Source organism: Oncorhynchus mykiss, chromosome 6, assembly GCF_013265735.2.
Source record: "Oncorhynchus mykiss isolate Arlee chromosome 6, USDA_OmykA_1.1, whole genome shotgun sequence".
Classification (NCBI taxonomy): Eukaryota; Metazoa; Chordata; class Actinopteri; order Salmoniformes; family Salmonidae; genus Oncorhynchus; species Oncorhynchus mykiss.
Genome location: NC_048570.1, coordinates 60483710 through 60506837, shown reverse-complemented (window position 1 = coordinate 60506837; position 23128 = coordinate 60483710). Strand labels below are relative to the sequence as shown.

The 23128-nt window shown below is 39.7% G+C and overlaps 2 protein-coding genes across 2 annotated transcripts in view; both read left to right on the top strand.

Moving 5' to 3' along the window:
* Positions 1-3546: 3546 nt before the first annotated feature.
* Positions 3547-8724, top strand: LOC110526267 (UPF0547 protein C16orf87 homolog). Its single transcript, XM_021607079.2, has 4 exons — positions 3547-3908; positions 4865-4961; positions 7662-7841; positions 8321-8724. The coding sequence occupies exons 1-4, from the start codon at positions 3768-3770 to the stop codon at positions 8437-8439; spliced, it is 537 nt and encodes a 178-aa protein (XP_021462754.1). The 5' UTR covers positions 3547-3767; the 3' UTR covers positions 8440-8724.
* Positions 8725-13318: 4594 nt separating this feature from the next.
* LOC110526266 (myosin light chain kinase 3) overlaps positions 13319-23128 on the top strand; it is a 42089-nt gene continuing 32279 nt past the window's right edge. Inside the window, exon 1 of the mRNA XM_021607078.2 lies at positions 13319-13633. Within this exon, the coding sequence (XP_021462753.2) occupies positions 13556-13633 (78 nt within the window). The 5' untranslated portion in view covers positions 13319-13555. The remainder of the gene's footprint in view (positions 13634-23128) is intronic.

Sequence of the window (23128 nt, the reverse complement as noted above, 5' to 3'; positions counted from 1 at the left end):
AAATATTTACTAAAGTAAAAAATAAAAAAGGTAACACAATATATTTACATAACAATAACGAGGCTATATACAGGGGGAACCGGTACAGAATCAATGTGCGGGTGGTACAGGTTCGTCGAGGTCATTTGTAAAGGGGGGGGGGGGGGGGGTCAATGTAAATAGTCCAGTTACCGGTATGGGGAAATCCAGTTACCGGTATGGAGATTCAGGGCTAAGTCAAAAACAGAATGGCTTTGGCTGGAAAATGCACAAGCAAATAATGTGAAGTAAAAGAGTGCCTCAATTAAAGGTAATTTTGCATCTCAAATGAATTTCTTAAATTCTTCAAATAAAGGAAATACAATTTCAAACTAAAGATACATGTTTTAGACAGTCATTATAATATAGTAATAATACTGTCCACTTTTCAGATACACTGCAGAAAAGGTTAAAGAATTCTACATTTCTCATGAAATCAAATAAGATGTTTTTGGTCACATACACGTGTTTAGCAGATGTTATTGCGGGTGTAGCGAAATGCTTGTGAATCATGAATCCATACTTTGCATATGAACCATGTACTGCAGTTTTCCTTGCCTAATAAATCCTACTTTGATTCCAATTGTTGGTAAACAGTCTGAAACAAAGCACTGCAAAATCGTGGACATTTTCCTTACAAACCAGAATATTAAATAACATTTCATTTGAACTTAATCCACCGGTTGTCTGTGCCGTTGGTTCTTCAGCTGTTTGAAATTTGAGACAAAATATCCATAGGAAAGTATTGTTTACCGAGCGCCGGTACTAAAGTTGAAATTTATATTACCTAGCACATGAGAAAAACCATGTAAACACCTGTTAGTATACTTCTGTCTTGTGGACGGGCCTTCGGTCATGAGCAAACGCATCTTGATTCCCACACACATAGACCTGTGTTTTGAAGTCGGTTTAATAATACTTTCCTACGGACAATTGGCAGAGTATGTTCAAGTATGATTTTATTCAACATTCGTGACAGAAAGGGACGTTTAGGCTTTTTCTATGTAAATGCGTGTGGCGTTGCCTACGCAAATGAAGGCGTCGACCACGTTTAGTGACTACAGTTTCCTTTGCTATGCATGTAGGCCCATTGATCAGTCAGACTTCTTGGTTCTCAGTGCCAGATTGCTGTCCTCAGTGTTTCTCAGGGCTGGATCAAATTGGAAGATTTTACTCTGAACGTTTACTCATGGGTGGTTCACCCTGGTGAGACATTTATAACGTGTTAAGTATACTGAACTCAAATCCAGGAAACATCAACTAGGCATTTTGTCAGAGAACATTATACAACTTTAAGAATTTCAAGTATCTTAAAGACTGTATGCTGCTCTGTTATATATTCCTTTAGGCAGGCTAACTTAGTGATTTGGAGGCCCCAGGCAGAGGCCAATCTCCATTTGGTACAAAAATCACTATTTAACTCTGGTTTGATTCCAAGTGTTTCAAGTTTGGTTTCAGCATCGGCACACTGGAAATTAAACCACTGAGTGACATATTTGTCTTGCACTAATGATAGGGCTGTTCTTGTTGTAAAGGCCATCTGAGCTGGCATTGGGTTGAACTGTGCAAGAATGATCAATGTCAACAAAGGCATTACTGACTTCTCTATTTTAACACCACTTACAAAGCTTTTTTAATCAACTAAATTTGACCAACTGTCCAATAATAGGTAGTTAACAATGAATGAATTTGTTATCAAACGTCTAGGGTGACGAGGTAACTTGTAAAATGACAACTGTTTATTCACCTTTCCTGTCATGAATATTATTTGACAGGGGCTGATAAGGCATAAATAGCTGTGGGGGGAGAACAGAGCCTGTCTATTGCAGCACAAAGGATGTGAGAGTGAGGTCATCACCGGCCTACTAGCGGCCACCGATCCCTTTTTCATTTGTCTGTTTGTTTTGTCTTATTAGTTTCACCTGTGTCTTGTTGTATGTGCTTAATGAGCTTCCTTATTTAAAGTATGTGTACCCGCCCTTGTTTTGTGCGGGATTGTCTTTGTGTTACGTGTGTGCGTTTAGGTAGAGGTGTATAATATTTTCTGGACTTGGCACCCTGTGTTTTGGGTAGTCACATTTACTGTTCGCGCCCTGTGTTGTTGGGCTTGTCATTTTTTGTGCCATATTAAAAGAGCACTTTTTCCCAGTGGAACTCTCTGCGCCTGATTCCTTCCTCACCCACCTAGTCCCGCGTGACAGTCAGAGATGTGAGTACATGATACACAAATTCTAATCTGACACAAAACTCAAACTGTCAAACAAGAGAGGAAAAATTCTCTCTCTCAGGCAGCAGTGGATCCAATGACTATTTCAAAGTCTATGTGAAGTTGAATTCGTATTTATTTCCTATGACATAAGAGCTTCCTGCAATATCTGAATATGATGAAGAGGAAATGGAAAGTGAAGAAAATTATATAGGAGACAGATTTTGGCATGCCTACTTAGCTTGGTCACGCAAAAAACTGAGCTATAGCCTATCCCACAGGAATTTTACATTTGTTTCCAAGCAATATTAATGCTGTAATCGTACACCTTGTACACCATAACTCATCATGATCACTGTACACTGTGATACTTCAGTAGAATTGACTTCAAATCGAAAACATGTTTTGTCTTAGTCGCCATTATTACCACGGTATCTCACTGATCATAATACAGAGCAAACTTGCTGGCAGCCTGTGGTACCTTGCATGGGGGATGGTAGCCATGTACACTAAGCCTCTTTGCTTTTCAGACAATGTTTTTATATTGCCATCTATCTTTAATGTACATCATACAGGCACATAGACATAATACATGCAATGTAGGCCTACCACAATAAGTACAACATTTTCTAAAACCTTGGATGTCTATTGTATCAATAAAATCACAGCCACTGAAAACAAATGGGTTTGATAGAATACAATGGGTGTGCATTTGTGCCCTAATCAAATACAAGTTGGCCAAGCATTCACAGTAATTTAATTTCAGTTGGCTATAGTCATTTGATTTATGTAATTTAATATGGTTTAACAAATAGTCCACGAACGTTCCAACCAACGATGTATATAAACCCTGGATTGCGCACGCTATGTATTGGCCGTTGAGAGTCATTGAAGCCACAGGTCGGCCATATTGGTACTCCCCAGTAAGAGCATTCCTCCATAGGAATGAATGGAAATGTGTCAAGGACAAAATTAGATCTATTTAAGTATTTGTGTTGTAGTGGGGAAAGTAACATTAGTAATTAAATGTAACATTAAATGATCTAACATGTTTTTATATATTTGTTCATTTTTTATGCTTAGCTCACATAATATAATTTAAAAGTATACATTAAGGTGTCTGTAATAGAATAAATGTAGCAAAAACGAATGTAGGGATTAATAAATACATTTATATAGCTCCCAATGTATTTGTGCGGTGGGGGAGTGCCAAAATGGAGGCACAGTGGCTTCAACACAGCGCCCCCTTTCCGGTCATCTAGTCACTTGTGTATATTTAAATAATTTGTTCCAGCTGAGCACTGTTTCAGACTCTGTGAGAGGTTAACGTATGCTCAGTGGATAGGATAAAAAATGCAAGCATTATGCAGAACATTTTCTAGTGTACTGTATGTAGCCAACTGTTCTTTAGACTGAGTGGTGCGCATGCCCCATGTCATAGTAAAGGAAAAGCACAATGAATCCTCTCTCTCATTGACCACAGTGCGCATGGTCATTGCTTTTGTATCATTTATGTCCGTCTGAGCAAGATCAGCTGCACTTCATGTATTGCAGAAATAAGTTTTACGGCTTTGAAGTAGGCTTTTTTCAAAGGAATCATCGGATAAGGAAACAGAATATGTCGGTAAACAAAGCTAAGAAAGTAAAAATGGCTACCAAATCATGCCCTGAGTGCGACCAACAGGTGAGAAAATGTATAGATATTGTTCATTTCGATATATTATGACTTAGTGATAATGTTGTTTTGCCTCACAGGCATGGGATTTAAAGCCACTGTAGGCTGCTGAAGTCCCATATGGTAGCCTATGAATTCAAGATCTGGAGAAACATAGTATAAACTAATGCAAATAATCAGGCTAATCATCTAAATTAGTATGTGCATTAGATCTCAAACACTGTTACAATGTACCTCAACTATAGCTAGTAAGTGCTTTCAATGACACGTTGATACGATTAAAGAGTCAGAATGTTATTGCTCGCCAAATGTGGCTCGACGTTTCCTTATTTTTGATACACTGTCATACTGTAACCCAACTGAAACTGGTTAATCATCGTGATCTGACTTTGCAAATCATAGGCTATATATAGCCTTAGAACAATATCGCGCGTTGAAATGCCTTAAATGTAGCTGCATTGCTGACATTGATATATTGTAAAAATGAACATATTACACAAATAAATCGTAGTTTATACGGCGACATTTTGATCTAGCTTTTAGATCGTTTCTTGATATAATTTCTCTAAACTGCATCGATGAATTGATTTGTTTTCAAAAATAATGTGTCGACGAAATGTAGGCTACTAGTCTACATTCGATTTGAAAACGCTTTATTCATTAGAACGTTTTAATGTCACCGCTGTTGTCGGCACGTGTCCAAAATATGTGGTGGGTTTCAGCTAGATTGCGCTAAGGACTTTTTCATGAATTACAAAGGACAGTCCTCTAATATCTCAAAATTTTTGGGCAATATAGTTATAATGGGGTTTAACACTGGCTACGCCCTTGTTTAACAAAAAATACTAAAGTTTATATAGCTTCTGGAATGTAGCCTATGCTTAATAGATGACTTCATCAACAAAGTTGCCTCAGTTTGGAGGAATATTTTATATTAACCATGTTTTAACCCGTTTCTTTTTTAGATTCCAGTTGCTTGCAAGTCTTGTCCCTGTGGCTATGTATTCATTAGTCGAAAGCTTCTAAATGCCAAACTGAATGAGAGATCACCACCAGCAATAGGTAATTTAACATACTTCGGGAGCCTACAAATCATAGTTTTTTTTGACGTTCTCTTCACACACTCAATGTTACAATGTTTATTAACTTAGGTATTTTGTTTTATTATGAGCCTGTAAAACATTCACATGAGATTGAAGATAAAGTAGTCAGAATGTAATTGTATTAATACAGTTTGCTGAGTTTAGTCATGTATTAATACAATTACATTCCCCCTCCCCTGGTTATTCACTTAAGATGTATTGGTGTTGATTTTTTTTGTCAGTTGGATCAGAGTATAACATTTGAGTGGTGCAGTGGTGGCTGGTTTAAATGGCTATTTGCTTGAGTGAGTAGCCTACTGCAAGAAGTGGGGGGATGGGATATTTTATTCCTGACTGAAAAGCTTGTTCCCTCAGTTCTCTCTTGTAGGCTTCTGCAGTAGCATAAGGCAGCCTATATCGCTGACTGTGAAAAGTTAGATCTTACATTTAGCTGTAGAGTTAGATCATGTTGTCTTTCATGAAATTTGACATTTTCAGAATAGAACAGATATCTAACAGGATTTGATTAAGCCATTTCCAAAAGGTGATTAGGAAAATAAATTAGAATACAGAATTGTTATATAACCCATTACATGCCAGCTCATGCTGCTATGATCCTGTCAAATGTGGAAAGTGTAAGGATTAAATAGATATAGGGCACAGAAGCCTGCCTGTGTATCTGAGCATGTTTACAGAATACTAGTTCACTGTTTTATTCCAATGAGGGCTTTTCCCGTGTGCGTGTCATCAATGTGCTACTGTCTGCCCATAGCCTTGCATCTCCCTCCAAACAGACTGTTTAAAAATGCAGTAACATATAAGCAATTATTTCAATCAGTTTTTTGAAGAATATGCCATAGAAATACCTTAAATAGCTTAGTACTACTTTATTACCTGATAATAAACACTTCTACCTGATAAAACACCTTTCAACCTTAAACGATGAGAACCAATACAATACTGCTGTTTAGATTTTAAAAGATGGAGTGATTGGAATGCTAAATGTAGGCTAGTACTTATATTTAAAGTACTTAAATAAATATCTGGGTAGGGGTGAAATCATCGTGTATAGGCTATTGCAGTGCCTGAAGTTATGAATGGAATGTTAACAAATGCCTTTGAACTTTGTTGTATTAAACACTTAGTATTAGACAGTTTATGGAGTAGAATTACTCGCATCTTCTCTCGCTTTATGATACAATTTCATTAGTTTCTTATGATACCGAATGAACTTTGAGGTATTGTAGTTAATAAGTATCTTGAAGGCAGAGGAGACTGGTTCCATTTGAAGAGGAAGGGGTCTTGAATTTCAGCTCTGATTTTTAATGATGGGTTTTGGCTTCCCCCCTCTCTTTAAATAGTTTATCATATGGCTCTCCTCGCTGTAATTTCTGTAGACTCTCAGGTTTTCAGGTTAAAATTTTAGTACTTCCTTTGTAACTTTGAACAGACACTAATAAAACATTATTATTGTTGACTAGGAAGACTAAGGTTGCACTGAACCTTTTTTTTCTGGATAAAAGTGCCAGTAGTTGTATTTATTTTTTTGCTCGCTCATGATTCCTTAGTGGAACATATTTATATAAGACTGTTATTTTCCGGTGGCCTTTTTAAAAATATCATCTGTTCTTGACTATGAGAATTTAGCCTTGGAAAAGGTGAAGTAGTAAGTTATGTATATGATGTTTATGTTATAGTATGGAGTGCAATAGGTTTCTCAGACTATTGATTATGTCACAATTTTATGACAATATTGTCAGTCTGAAGAGAAAGTGTGTTCTTGTTTGGGCAAGCTGTTGATAAGGCTAGAATTCCTGGGAGATTCTGAAGTTGTGTGTATTCTCGCATAGCAGAAACGGGGTTGATGTAGAAAATATATTTTCAGGCTTAGTCCAGACTTTGAAACAATCAATTGAATTTAATAGCAATACTATTGCTTTGCAATTATTACAGAGTTACTAAAAAACTATGCAATAATATGTTAATACAATATTGTTAGTAGTGGGTTGCTACACAGTTATAAAGCATTACCCTTTTGGGCACCAAATATTTGTCCATTTGTATCACTATTTTATCTGGCCCTTTCAATCAGTCTTTGTTTTGAAACCTAAATACTCCCGGGTGCACACTCACTCCTACACCACTCAGGAAGCAGCCTATGTGGTAATTTACATTTCTGAAGAGGAAGGCTTTTTAAAAGGCCACTAGACAGAAACTCCTAGTGAAATATAGGCCTACCTCCTGCTCTGGTAATAAGAACACTCCACTGATTCAATGACAAAGTGGTTTTGAGGCAACAGCACGCACACCTAGGATGCTAGATATGCATTGGAATCACCGAAAAGGGAATGCAAGCGTCTTCCTTTTGGTGGAATCGTGTTGAATATGAGAGGAGCTATTCTGTTGTTATTTTAAGGCGGTATTGTTGGAAGAGGGGGGTTGGTAGGAGATCAAAAGTGGAGGCTAAGATGTTTAATACCATATGGCCTTCCCACAAATTTTCCATAACATACATTTAAACTGGAGTCATTGGCATAAGACGATTTGTCCTTAGGATGTATGATGCATTTGATACTTTGACATATTTGAAGGCAATTCATTACTTTACATTAATCTTTCATTTCCATATGGCATATTTTAGTGTTCATACAATTGTAAAAAAAAATTCTGGTCTATTTAGACAAATTGGATGCAAAGAGGAGGAGAACTGAAAGAATTCGCAGAGAGAAGATCAACTCTCCGTCAACCAATGACATGGAGAACAGAAGGCGATGCCGCTCCAACAGCCAATCGGATCAGATCCGGAGAGGGCGGGGCAGGCCAAAGACAGTTGGGCTGAAGAAGCAGGAGGAGGAGAAAGGTAAAACAATAATAAAAAGTGACACTCAATGACAATAGTGCAGTTATGATATACTAAGCGTTTCCAAGATACTTTCTAAGCTTTGTTATTCCTCATTGATTTGTGTTGACTCTTTTAGTATTATTCTTTTAGTCATATTTCAGTATTTTCCAGTCACAGGAGATAAGGCTGGTGATTAGTGCAGTATTGGGACAGAGCTGGGGGATTTGTGTTTGGATGAATGATTTACAGAGAGTGTTGCTCTCTCCTCTCACCCATGAATAAATCATGGTGTCCCTGACTCTGCCTGTGCTTTAGCAGCTGATCTATAAGGAGAAATATCATTATGCCGGTTCCTCCTGTGTGGAAGACAGAAATTATGTTAATATATTGCCCAAGGTTATTGTTGTCACATGCAAATTATGTATGTTTCTCAATGGGTTTTCTCTATTAACCAGGGGATGTTGTTAATTCATTTTCTTTTGTGTTTTTTTTACCAGAAAAAATTGAGAAAGAAGTTGATATCTATGCCAACCTCTCAGATGAGAAAGCATTTGTGTTTTCGGTGGCATTGGCCGAGATCAACCGGAAGATCCTGGGCCAAAGACTGATCTTATAGACAGACCAGATGGTTGCTTTGAGGGATTGACATGTGAAACCTAAGATTGTTACTGTGGAAAAACCCATGGATGACCACCACAGTGTGTCTAACAGGGTATGAACTCTGACCCATGAACTCCCTGCCCGATTGGTCAAAGCCTTGGGAAAATGGAGATGTTGGGGAACATTGAGAAGCAGGCACCTGGTCTGCTCAAGAGGAAATGTTGGAACCAACTTATCTTTAGAGTAAGCTTATGGAATTGGAGGGGGTAGGACATCTGAATATTTATCTTTTAATCAGATTTATATATATATATATATATATATATATATATATATATATATATATATATATATATATATATATATATATATATATATATTAGATGAAATGGTATAGGATTCATCACCTTGTCAACCAAGAAAGCTGTCGGTAGCAAATGCAAAACATTTCTATTAAAAAAGGGCATAAATATGTTGAAGCATGGAGGGCCATCCTAGCATTGTAACTGGCTTCTATAATGTTATTGGCTTGTAGTGCTAGTAAACATTGTTTATTTAAGTCTAGATGCCATTGGAACATAATGTTCAATATATTTTGTATCATGCTTAAGACTTTGGGAGAAGGCCTTGCACATTTATATTTATAATGCTTGTGTACCATCTTAATTTAAATGCATATTGTTTTGTCTTTTGTTTCATTATTGGTGACATTATATTAAATATGTCATATTTGCTTTGGACACCTGTAATTTAAATGTCAAAGGCAAATCCTCTTTAATGTGACTTATTTTTGTCATTAAAAGAGATAAATCACAACCACCACTGTCAGATGTTGGGCCTTAATGAGCGAATATAAGTTTTTATTTAAGAGTGTGTTGTACTTTGTTGATTTACTGCACATACACATCATTCACTGGTACTATGGTGTATTACCAACCCTCATGTCTATATGTTACCTTGCAGCAGGCAGAGGGATTGGCTTGGCCTCAGACACCTGTTTGTAACCTGCCCACTTCTCCTGGAGACAGCTGTTGCTGCCGTTTCTCCAGCTCTGCTCTGCCTCCCTCCACAGGGGAAAGGCCCTGCCATTAAAGGCTCATCCATCTGGAACACATCCCAGTTTCCATGGAACTCTCAACAGATCTCAACCTCACAGGATAATCCTGTTGGAGACATTTTCAACTGCCTGGCCTCTTTGTTCACCAAACGGCATTGTACATGTATGAATGTACAGAAACATGCGTACATCATATCCTGGTTATTCATACAATGAGTGAAACCTAAAGAGTAAACACTGCTGGTGTTTGAATATGCAAAGCAGGGCTGTTAATGATGAGCTATAATGATGAGACTTTTTCTTCTTGGTTAGGAAAAGGGTTCTGTGTGCTTTATTGACACCTCAGTCCTTGTGAGAAACTGTGGCCATTCTGTGAACCAGAAAGAGACCGTGTTCAGCATGCCCCTATGGGAAATACATGTGAGTAAAAACAAAAGACAGTGCTGTTCCTATAGGGGGGAAAGTAATGAATTATAATCTAAGTGAAGTAATGAAAAGGTTATTTGAGAGTTGGATTAAAGAACTTTGACCCTTAAATTCACTGTGAAATTGACAGAACCCAGATGCAGTTTCATAAGAGTAGGGCATTGGCAGTATATGGCTATAAATTATCCTGGATGCATTTTGTTTTATGTCATGGGGATTATGTGGATTGGCTGCCCTAAGAAATTGTATTAATTTCCCTCAAATAGTCAGAGACTTGGACACAATGAAGAAGGGATTCAGGGTGAACCTGGGATTTTCTTTCTTCTCAAAGCCAACATTTACATAAGATACTTGAGTAAAGCCTGCCTGTTGCAATGCAAAACCACAGGAGACGGGTGTCAACTTTCACATTGGGCCTCTGTTTCGAATACATTCAAACATTAAATAATACACATCCATCCGCTATCTACAAGCACCATTTGAAAACAAAAGTCATGATATTAGTCAACCACTGCTCCAAATTCTGAAACTCACTCTTAATGACATTTTCTGAGAAAATGACTATGTTCTGTGAAATGTAGAACATGATTGAAATGAGAATCGGTTGTTAATGGAAATCACTCAAGCAGTCAGACCTTATTTGGATTTCTTAAGGGTATAAGGATAAAGGACGCTACCTGATGAGCACATTTCTGAAATCATGTACTGTAATGTGAGAAAGTTCCATGATGACAGTATCATTACTGCATATGGCTGGTAGTGGGACTGACATTAACACGCTGAGGCCAGGCTGGGCAGGGCTGTTAATGATGAAATGCCTGGCCCAGCCTGAATACCATTCCCTATTACCACATGCCCCCAGGAACACTGAGATCCCTGGCTTTCTATCTAACAGGAAATAGTGAAGTGAGCAATACTGAGCACCCGTGCCCATAGACAGAAAGATGGAGAGAGAGAAGAGGGGTCTAGGGAGAGAGAGAGAGATACGTGTGCACACTAAAAGTCTATTGTTACTCAAACAAAATTGCCATTTGTTCCGTGTGGAGTGTTCTCCAAGTCACATGACTCACAAATGCTCTCATTAACCAGCGAGAGAGTTCTTTGTTCAGATCTTGGCGCATGTAACCTGGCTACTTTCCAATGTAACATGAGATACTGTATATTATTCGCTTTATGGAATTTGAGGACAATTTTATCATTAAAAAAATGATTAAACATACAGTAGCTAATACTCCTAACATTATTTTAAAATCTAATCTGTTCGGTTTATTATCTGCCCAATATGATAGTTTGCATATAATCCATGCTTGTAAGGTGTGCTTGAGGATGTTGCCTACTGGAAAACCAATGTCAAACTGTGAACCACCCTCATGTCCTAGAGACCAACATTTAAATGTTTTCACTTGCTCTCCTACAGACCCTACTCCCTTCGTAACATGTGCAATTATTACATGTAAATGTAAATAATTTAGTGCCTTGTCCTTTTCTTTGACATTGAAATGTTAATATGCTATGTAGTCTCTCTTTCAACCACTGGAGGGCGATCCAGTGACATAAGAATCCGGTGCTGAGTTCATATAATTAACAGTAAATGTTAATATGCTATGTAGTCTCTCTTTCAACCACTGGAGGGCAATCCAGTGACATAAGAATCCGGTGCTGAGTTCATATAATTAACAGTAAATGTTAATTTTTGTGAAATGGTGATCTCTCAGTCTCCTCTGCTATGACATCATATGTGGCAGAAAAATTGTAATTAAACGTCTTCAAATTAACAAACATCAAATGAAAAGTGGTTATTATAATTATAAGCCACTCTACTTCAAAGAACATTAGTCAGTCCAGCTATTTTTTATGAAATGGATTGATGGATGAGAGAATCTTTTGCCTTTGTTGCTTGTTGAGTGTTTTTCTCTGGCTCTGGATTTAGATGGAAAAGTTAAGGAAACCAGTGGAGGCTGCTGAGGGGAGGATGGCTCATAATAATGGCTGGAACAGTGCGAATGGAATGGCATCAAACCATGTGTTTGATACCATTCTGCTCCAACCAGTATCACGAGCCCGTCCTCCCCAATTAAGGTGCCACCAACCTCCTGTGGTAGAAACATCTCTTTCAATGAAATACTGGACAGTCATTCTGAGGTCTTAGCATCCAGGGGACCACTACAGTAAGAGATCAACAATGTGAACAACAAGTTGTTTCAGGAGATTTAAACGTCCCTTTTAAGTCTTGTTCGGAAGAATCATCCAGCTTTTCATTTATCTAACAGTCATGTTAGTGTGCATGTGTATCTGTCTTGGAGGACCCAGTGGGCTGTTTTGACAAAAGAAAAACTTGGTCGTAGAGAACAGGACATTGAGTACAATTTCCACGTTAAGTGAGTCAGAGGCAGAGACAAGTGCGACAGCATAGACAGACACACATGTCAGGCATCCAAGAAAGACAGATTGTGTAAAACTTAAGACAGAACGTGTAAAACTTTATACACACCAGTAATGACAACAGTTCGAATCATGCTGATTCCTTACCCACCAGCTGTCCTGTGATGTCTAAAGGCAGACAGTTAACTGAAGCATCATCCACCTCAGAAGGAGGATTATGACATTGTGACAGTCCACCGGCACACCACCTACATGCTGTTCATAATAGATATGTCATATGTGTGGCTCAAGCACGTGTACATACACAGTGACACATTAACAGGTCAGCCCTAATGAAAATGTGCATCATCATCATCTCCTTAGGACCATTGGGACATCATCCCTCTGGCGTGCATACTTCTTCCTGCATCATAGAGCTGACACTTCCCCTGCAGACGCCAGAGCCTGTAGACAATATTCCAAAAATACCCTGCACTTCTAAACAAGGTGTTCTGAGGAGGAAAAAACTGCAGTGGGATGCTTGCCAGGAGGTGAAGACTTTTCCATTCCACCTAAAACCCTGTTGCTGCCAGGCTGAGAGGGGGCCTCTTTATCCCTGAGTGTAAGACATGGGTGGTTTTGAGGTTAAGACCAGCAACACGATGCCACTGCATTTGAGTGTTGGTGACGCACCTTCTGTTGCCCCAAAGCAGAGTTGTGTGGGATCAGATCCCTAACAGGTTCACACACACGCACGCACTCAAAAAACACACACACACGGAGGGGTAAACAGGAGTACACTGGTATTAACCTCAGTGGGGTGCAGAGAGAGGGCATTCGTGAGAGATCTGAGAACAGGCTCTCTTCACCTCAGACTAGGAATCATCCTCTCATCATCACTGGGTGGGAGGAGGACCCCCACAGAGACCTTCCAAAACAAAAAGGCCAATCTGAACCCCTATTAATAAAGGACACTCACATTTCGTGCATACCCTGCCTAATCTCAGGCAGCTGTTATCTCCCTGCAGGAAGTGCTCTTTGCTCTGGGCCGGCTGTGGTGCTGGAGCAGTGCTGATATCACTACGAGAGGGGACAGGATAGGGACCCAGCTACAGCACAGGACGAGGCACCGGGCGATAAGATAGAGTTGTCTCTGTCAGCACCCATCTTTCTTTTCCACTATGTTTCAGTACCCAGAGGGCCCGGCTTCCCCATTCACCCTCTCCATAAGGCACAGAGACCCTGGTATGGAGAACCGTAGGTCCTAACCTTGGGCAGAGAGAAAGTGATGGGAACCTCCGTCTATAGAACTCTCCTTCTACGCACTGGAGGTTTCAGCGTATCTGACTACATTCAAAAGTTCACGGTAAGAGACTTGGCACTCATTGCTTTTGGGTTGAGGTTATACAAGCTAGTTTTATTTTTGTAATTTTATTTAATCAGGTTCATGGATGAAGTTACGATTCAAGACAGACCATTGGTCACACAAGGCTGCCTAATTAATAATAGGCATCTAATAAAAGATGCTAGGCAAAACTAAATGAATTCCTTTCTAGACTCTAGAATATGTTTGTGTCATTCTAATATTCATAAGGGTTACATAATATTGAATCACAAATCATCATACTCTCAAAGAAAACGATGCATCAACATCATTGAACAGAAACAAACAAACAAACAGCCTTGTGTGCTCAAAATCACATTAGTGCTTGGTCAGTGAAGTGAGACCAAGTCACATTCACAAGTCACATTTACTGTACCATATCTAACTCCATTAGTTTTTATCGTTGCCCTTAACACAGCATGGGAGCATGGGGAATGTTATTTGGAGGTGGTCAGGTGGAAAAGAACATTTGGGAGAAGAGTGAGTTATTACGGTGTTGTTTTTCTCAATTACCATTTAAGTCCTTGAATTAAGATTTTCTTATGAAGTAAAACTTATTTTATGTTATTAAATAATATATGAAGCATAGCCCTCAGGGTTAGATCATTTGTTCAACAAGCTTGCCGAAAACATGACTTCTTGCAGAAAATAAATTGTATTTTTGAAGGTCTGTATTTGTCTATCCATATCAAAAGACAGTTTGTGTGAGTGTGTGTGTTTGTGTGTTCCTCTAAGGAGGAAGGGGAGGACCATCCTCCTAAGTGAATTTCATAAAATAAAAATAGTGAAATATTAAAAAAAGTTACCCTTTTTAGATAAAACTAAACTAAATATATTCATGTCACCAAATAATTAAAATAAACTGTTTTGCAATGAAGGTCTACAGTAGCCTCAAAAGCACTCTGTAGGGTAGCACCATGGTGTAGCCGGAGGACAGCTAGTTTCCGTCCTCCTCTGGGTACATTAACTTCAATACAAAGCCTAGGAGACTTGAGGTTCTCACCCCCTTCCATAGACTTACACAGTAATTATGACAACTTCCGGGGGACGTCCTCCAACCTATAAGAGCTCTTGCAGCATGAACTGACATGTTGTCCGCCCAATCAAAGATCAGAGAATGAATCTTGTGGTGAACACGTAAGCTACAGCTAGCTATCACTTCAGTGCATACAATGTGGTGAGTTGTTGACTCAAAGAGAGAGAAAGACAATAGTTGAACAGTTGGCTATGCCTATCCAAAACTGGAACTCTCAAGTCAAGGTAAGATTTTGGTGTTATACATTTATTGCCATGGGGCCCGCCGGTGTAGCTGCTAAACTGCTTCCTGCTGACTGAACACTGCACTGCATGATTGTAGTGGATTTAATAATGTGTTCGTTTTAGTAGCTACAGTATGTTGACTATGACTTTAATATGGTGACAACGATGTAGGCTGTGTGGGATCATGGGGTGTATTCATTCCGCCAATTCTGTTGGAAAACGTTTCTTAAACGGAAGCAAACGGATCGAAACAGGGATAAAAATACCTGCATTTGTCCATTAGAAACTCTTGTTTTCAACTGTTGGACTAATGATTACACCCTAGATTAGCTAGATGCAGGAAAGAGTGTGCAAGGCGGTATTGAATGTGTCAATGTCTGTCACCTTGATTACTCAAATTTCTCTCGACCTGTGCACCTACATTGTAAATGTTAATTCATAGGCTAGGTTGTAGCAACCTCATGATGGGTATAGGGAAATTTGAGTAGCATGCACTATCCTAAGCCTATCGATGTTACAGTGAGCTAGGTGAATGGAATATGCATGACAGTCATTCAATATGCTGTAATAAAAATAAGACCATGCTCATAAAAAAAAAAAGATTGTCCTCCAACATCTTAAATGGTACAAACCACCACTGGTGTATTAGCATGCTATCTGTTTGTTATCCATAGCTTTAACTCTGGCAGCTGGTTTATGAACATACACAAATCCCTATTATCCTCTGGCGCGAAGTAGCCCTGAGACTGCCACGCAGCTCCCCTGGAATTCCATGCAGAATACATATCAGCCAATGAAGAGAAGCACCACTCGAGATTGAACTTCAGTCAATTTTCTAGAGGAGTGGTCACCAACCTGTCCGATCTCCAAGTCATTTCTAGTCGATAAAGGGCACTGCAGTCCCTGGTTCTAATCCAGGCTGCATCACATCCGGCTGTGATTGGGAGTCCCATAGGGCAGCGCGCAATTGCCCAGCGTCGTCTGGGTTTGGCCGTCATTGTAAATAAGAATTTGTTCTTAACTGACTTGCCTAGTTAAATAAAGTTGAAATAAAAAATAAAATAAATAAATCCTTGTGTTCCTATTTTTTTATTTATTAATCTCGGGCTGTTAATTGTAGGTGCACCCGATTCAGCTGCCCTGCACCCGGGTATGCGAACCGTTGCCATTTTTTTAAATAAGTGAGTTCATGTTTAAATTCTTACTCAGCACTGTCAACACTTTGTAAACCATGACATGGCTTTCTTCCTATTTTCATTTAGCACTAACGTAAACTCACCCCATTCCGTACAAATGTGCGCAACCGCAACATTCAAACGAGGCTACAAAGAAAACTAATGGGACTGTAGCGACTGTGTTGACGTCAAAGTCGGGGGTGTGAACTAGGTTTCTATTCAAGCGTTGATCGACATGGTAATGGCTCTATAGTATTGGAGAAAAGTTGAAAAATCTGACCCTCCAGTTACATCTTGACGTGTCATGTCGTAACGTACAGCACACATTAAGCAACTATTTCTGTCTTACAATCTCTCTCCACCAGGTGTAGCACTTCTAACGGGGGTAAGGGGGGGATACCTAGTCATTTTTTTCCATCATCATTGCATGCGATCATCATTCTCAAAGTCTCTATTTTAAGATCACTTTAGCACCGCCCTAAAAACCCGATTCAAATTCGACACAAACCTTCAAATAGGTATGTAATGACACATTATATAAACTCTTTATAGTGTTTTATTTACATTTTAGAGGCGATAAGGTGATAAGTTGGACAGATCGAGTGAAAAAAGCAATTTTCCCACACAACATCCCTCCTTCTCACTATCACGCAACTTCCCCACCCGCTATTTTTAAAAAGACCTGACGGGGCTCATTGCCTGCTTGAATTATGCAGAAACGGGCAGCGTTTAGGTCATGTAATTGATTCTGTTTGAAAGGGGATAAATGGTGCTTTACAATGGTATTGACATTACAGTTGATCTGGAAGTATTACGTTTTTGGGGCACTAAAATAAGGGCAATTGTACAGACCAAGGCAATGTACGAGTTTACGTGAGTTTACGTTACAACAAGCATTGCAGCAGTAATCAATGAGTAGGAAAGTGTATCGATAGGCATGTGTTATTATTAGCTGCTTAGGTCTTTGAATAGGAATTTTACACTTTTTCTGTTAATAGAAGTAACAACATGAGGCAGAAATAACGCGGTGCGACTCGAGTTTTGCCATCAACTGGAAGAGTGTCCCTTTTTGTCAGTGTCAGTGGAGGAAAGAGAGAGCGGAGGGGATGTTGAGAGGCGGATCATCAGTCTGCTGCTCTCTCTCTCTGCTGAGACTGACCATAGATGCAGGCACCGTCGGCCCAGTAAAGTAAATATTACATCAACCTTTCACTAGGATATGCAGTGGTATTACTCCCACAGAACCACAGTGGTATTTTGAATTTGTGATTGACATTTATCATATTAAGACCTGCTTGTTTTTTCAAAAGTCTGTAGGCCTACATTGAACACTGCACATTTTCTGCTACTGTAGACTGTATGAGAGAACAGCTATTTCCATGTTAAAATGTATGGGATGCATTTTCTTCATTGTTTTTGATGGTAGGCCACTCTGGTAGGCCTACATTATGATCAAATGCTTGGCCACTGTTCACTTTAACTGGGTACAGCCTCGGTGTTCACAGTAAACACTCGCTGGAAATTGCACAGAATTTTCACAATGTTCAAGTTTGTTTATGAGACGACCACCACTATGAGCATACAAACAAACAATGGTAACTTTGGGAAGTCTACAACCATTACTAGGCCTATTTCAACATTACTTTTGTTGAGATATATTTTACATACGGTAAATATTACAAACTTTCTCTAGGATTTTACTCTATTGCTTCTCTATTGCTACACTGTTCATCATATGTAGTCACTTTAACCATATCTACATGTACAGTTGAAGTCTGAAGTTTACATACACCTTAGCCAAATACATTTAAACTCAGTTTCACAATTCCTGACATTAAATCCTAGTAAAAATTCCCTCTCTTAGGCCAGTTAGGATCACCACTTTATTTTAAGAATGTGAAATGTCAGAATAAGAGTAGAGATAATGATTTATTTCAGCTTTTATTTCTTTCATCATGTTCCCAGTGGGTCAGAAGTTTATACACTCAATTAGTATTTGGTAGCATTGCCTTTAAGTTGTTTAATTTGGGTCAAATGTGTCATGCAGCCTTCCCACAATAAGTTGAGTGAATTTTGACACGTTCCTCCTGACAGAGCTGGTGTAACGGAGTCAGGTTTGTAGGCCTCCTTGCTCGCACACGCTTTTTCAGTTCTGCCCACAAAATGTTCTATAGGATTGAGATCAGGGCTTTGTGATGGCTGCTCCAGTACCTTGACTTTGTGCCACAACTTAGGAAGTATGCTTGGGGACATTGTTTGCTTTCACTTTGCTTTCACTTCCTGACTGATGTCTTGTTGCTTCAATATATCCACATAATTGTCCCTCCTCATGATGCCATCTATTTAGTGAAGTGCACAAGTCCCCTGCTGCAGCAAAGCACCCCCACAACATGATGCTGCCACCCTCGTGTTCTTCAGCTTGCAAACCCCCCCCCCCCCTTTTTCCTCCAAACATAATGGTACAAACAAACAGTTCTATTTTTGTTTCATCAGACCAGAGGACATTTCTCCAAAAAGTACAATATTTGTCCCAATGTGCAGTTGCAAACCATAGTCTGGCTTTTTTATGGCGGTTTTGGAGCAGTGGCTTCTTCCTTGCTGAGTGGCCTTTCAGGTTATGTCGATAGAGGACTCGTTTTACAGTGGATATAAATACTTTTGTACCTGTTTCCTCCAGCATCTTCACATGGTCCTTTGGTGTTGTTCTGGGATTGATTTTAACTTTTCGCACCAAAGTACATTCATCTCTAGGAGACATAACATTTCCCCTCCTGAGCAGTATGACGGCTGTGTGGTCCCATGGTGTTGGTAGGCCTTAAAATACAATCACATGCACACCTCCAATTGACTCAAATTATGTCAATTAGCCTATCAGAAGCTTCTAAAGCCATTACATAATTTTCTGGATTAAAGCTGTTTAAAGGCACAGTCAACTTAGTGTATGTAAACTTCTGACCCACTGGAATTGTGATACAGTGAATTATAAGTGAAATAATCTGTCTGTAAACAATTGTTGGAAAAATGACTTGTGTCATGCACAAAGTAGATGTCCTGACCGACTTGCCAAAACTACACTAGTTTTAATGACTCCAACCTAAGTGTATGTAAACTTCCGACTTCAAATGTACATACTTCCTCAATCAGCTCGACTAATCAGAGCCTGTATGTAGCCTCGCTACTGTATATAGCCTCACTACTGTTATTTTTCACTGTCTTTTTACTGTTATTTTGATTTCTTTACTTACCTATTGTTCACATAATACCTTTTTTTGCACTATTGGTTAGAGCCTGTAAGTAAGCATTTCACTGTAAGGTCCACACCTGTTGTATTTGGCGCACGTGACAAATACATTTTGATTTGATATGCTGTGTGGTATTACTCCCACAGAACCACATTGGTATTTTAAACTTGTGATTGACATACATGTATCATATTAATGTCAGGGGTCGTGGAGAAAGAGGAGCATTAGGTACAGCAAAAGACTTTCCATCAGTAGCTCTCCAAACAGATCAAAATACTGACTCCTCTGGTCTGCCAAGAGCTCTAACTAGACCCACTAGGCTCAAACCTTGCCACGCACACTTAGATGCATCTAACACTTCATGAAAATGATGGACTTGTTTTAATAAATCAGTATACCAGTCAGATACAAATCCAGAGAATTTCCCATGCACACAATGCTGTCAGCCGAACATGCACCCCAGAATGTTCCATTCAGTGTAAAATTGGGAAAGATCAAATTTGTTTTTTTTGTGGGTTCAAGGCAAACCTCCCACTGACCTCCACCCGCAATTCTTCTTCACCCCACCTCACAAAATTCGGTCACGTAACATGGAACTGCCCCTGTAAACGGGGGAATGGAAACGATGCAGAGGCGTTCAGTCAGACAGTTTTCATATTTTCTCTTTTGGTAGACAATGGGCTGTAATGGTACAGGGTTAGATGGAGAGGACTGGACGAAACCCAGAATACCCTCTCCAGTGACCTCACAGGTCTGAAATGTTGTTGTGTCAGGGAGGTAGCTTTGGTGTCACGTTTCCATTTCAGAGGGAAAATAACCCAGATTAACCCTCCAGTTAGTTGGGTTTCCTTTATTTCCTCTGTCTGATGTTCTCTCACTCTGTGATTTTATTGGTGCCTGCCAGGAGCCATGTTTATTTTACTGCTATTGTTACAGATACTTTTACAGACATTAAATACAAGTAAACGTGTTAAGTAGCTCTAGTGGTACCACAGCAGCTGTGCAAATGAGGGAAACTGTCCGTGTGTTTGATGTCTAATGGTCCCTCCCGGCAGGCATGTGCACAGATAGGGCTCTACCTTTGCAGAGAACATGCCCATTTGCCCTTCCAGTCTCCAAAGTGCCCTTTTGGGTGGAAGTATAATTTCCACCTAAATGTTTTTTTTTTTAAATTGTAGATTTGTTGTTGTTGTTGTTTTGAAGCCACTGCCCACAAATCATTGTTAAAGTAGTCGGAATGGTAGGTTTGGTCATTGATAAGCCCCTAAATTGTAACGCAGTGGCTGTACAGTAACATTCTATACATGATGTCAGAGCTCAGGGTCTCCGCTTCACAACGCTATATGGGTTTTGACTGACAGTCGTTCTAAACTTGACAGTTGTTCGAAATCCCTCACGTTAATTGGGCAACTTTGAGCATTTGTTGTTTGGATTCAGTCTTGTCTCAGGTGAACTATTGTGTCCTCACATTTGGTCTGATAACTTCCCCATAAGATCCTAAGTGTACTCTTTCAATTGCTACCATGGTCATGCATATCCTTTTTATAGTTATTTTGTTAAACATTAAAATGTGTCCCCCTATCCATATAGACCAGTTTTCACTAGTGTAAAGGGTTAAGCAAAGCAATAAATGTAATAGATCTGTGCTAAATGACGACGGAGTTATTATAGGTGAAATATTAAATTACTTTTCAGACTAAGGGTTATTTATTTGTGTCATTTAATTTGCCATTAAAATGTGACTGTCTATTGTTTTTATATACAGTAACTAAATAACCAAATTAGCCTAATAATTGTTCAACGAGTCCATGACCTTGATTGTTCGGATTTGAAATGTTGTTGTGGTCTTGGTATTACGGGCCCACCCTCCATGACCCATGTGTATTGGGTCATATTATCATCGCTGGCCTGATCCCATGTCACCGCACCTCTCATTATCTATTGTTTCCTGTTATTCAATGCAGCTGGCTGCCCCATTTTGGGGGAGTAGACATTCATTTATGAGCAACGCTTACTTTCTGATATGCTAGGACGCTAGCTAACTAGCCTGCCCTGGGTTATGGGGTGGTAAATGGAGTTGTTATGATTGTTCAGAGCTGCTGTGACGCGCAGCCCCCCCCCCCCCCCCCCAGTCAGCCAAACCCCCTTGTGGAAAACCACAGCGGAGCCACATTCCTTTGATGGGCCAGCATCCTACCAGAGATTTCCATTGCCACTCCATTGCATAATGTGGTTACATTTCAGTGGGATGGTTCCTGGCGTAGGCCCAAGGCAGAGAGCTAGCCTGTAGTCTCATTGGGAAGGACTTTATAAATAAAGCACCCAGCTTACATTCTGCCCATTAGAACTGGGCCTAAGGGACTCCGTCCAATACTTGGCGGTGTTACAGTTGCATATCGATGGTTCTATGGGCTATCTTCTGCTCTCCGGACCAGGAGACAGGGACCCATCATTTCATCAAATCATTGCATCACTATTCACAGCACTGGGATGAAGACATATCCCCAGAATGTGTGATAATTGAATTATTAGACAACACTTTTGTCTTCTCAGAAATGGCCTTAACGCATATTTACCAAGATAATTTTGCTAGAGCTCATTTGTCAACAGCTGAGCATGTTAGCCTAAAAAAATGTAAGGTCTAGCTTGTTGAATCATTGAAAAGCAGAGATTTCATCATTGAGGTCCATTTGTCATTGAACTGTCTTTTTTAATAGTAGGATAAAGAACACACACTCTTTACAATACCTGAATACTTTACTAATAACTGGAAAATGGGGAAAGACCCATGCAGTACAAAATGCCAGGATGTTCCAGGAAAACATTCCCATCCAATGGGACAGTAGGGGACACAGTAGGGCATACCGGGGTTGGATGTCACAGTTTTTACTCTCTCTTATATCTTACAAGACTCCTTTCAACATTAACAGAAATGTCTTGGGTGGAATAGGGACTATTTTAATTCTCATATCTTATTCCCAACAAGCAATCAAACCCACCTTGCCCACTTGTGACAACCAGCCCCATCGCAGGGTTGGTTGTCGTATGGGGTGGGTTGTCACATTTGCTAGTAGCTTATTCCTTTTTAACATGGAATTACGCAATATAGCACAGTCTTAGAAATGGCTTTGTTTTATAGAACAATATTCCTAACAGAATTCAGCATTTTATACCTTGAGAACAACGTATGACATTTTGAGTAGATTTGTGTGTATGCGCATGTTTGCGCACATGTGTGGGTGTGTAATAAAAAATATGTGTTTGGTGTCTCCCGAGTGGCGCAGTGGTTTAAGGCACTAAGGCTGTGTCACAAGAGATCCTGGTTCGAGTCCAGGCAACCGGGAGACCCATGGGGCGGCACACAATTGTCCCATCGTGCCCTAACGACTCCTGTGGCGGGCTGGGTACAATGCACGCTGACACAATTGCCAGGTGTACAGTGTTTCCTCTGACACACTGGTGCAGCTGGCTTCCGGGTTAAGTGGGCATTGTGTCAAGAAGCTGTATGGCTTGGTTGGATCGTGTTTCGGAGGACGCACGGCTCTCGAACTTCGCCTCTCCTGAATCCGTACAGGAGTTACAGCGATGGGACAAGACTGTAACTACCAATTGTGTACCATGAAATTGGGGAGGGGGAAAAAAAGAGCCAACACTCCCACTCCTCTGCCCAACAGATATACATGATGCATTGGCAAAAAGCAGTTCAGACAATTTGCTAATTGGCAAGACGTCTCACATTCTACATTCTAGAGTTCTACATCGTTTATACATTGGCCAGGCATCAACATTTTATTCTGATG

Excerpts from the sequence above, each read along its gene's own strand:
- LOC110526267 (XM_021607079.2), top strand. The coding sequence starts at position 3,768 with ATGTATTGCAGAAATAAGTTTTACGGCTTTGAAGTAGGCTTTTTTCAA. Across the intron at positions 3,909-4,864 it reads GCCCTGAGTGCGACCAACAG|ATTCCAGTTGCTTGCAAGTC; the intron begins GTGAGAAAATGT and ends TTTCTTTTTTAG. Across the intron at positions 7,842-8,320 it reads GAAGCAGGAGGAGGAGAAAG|AAAAAATTGAGAAAGAAGTT; the intron begins GTAAAACAATAA and ends TTTTTTTACCAG.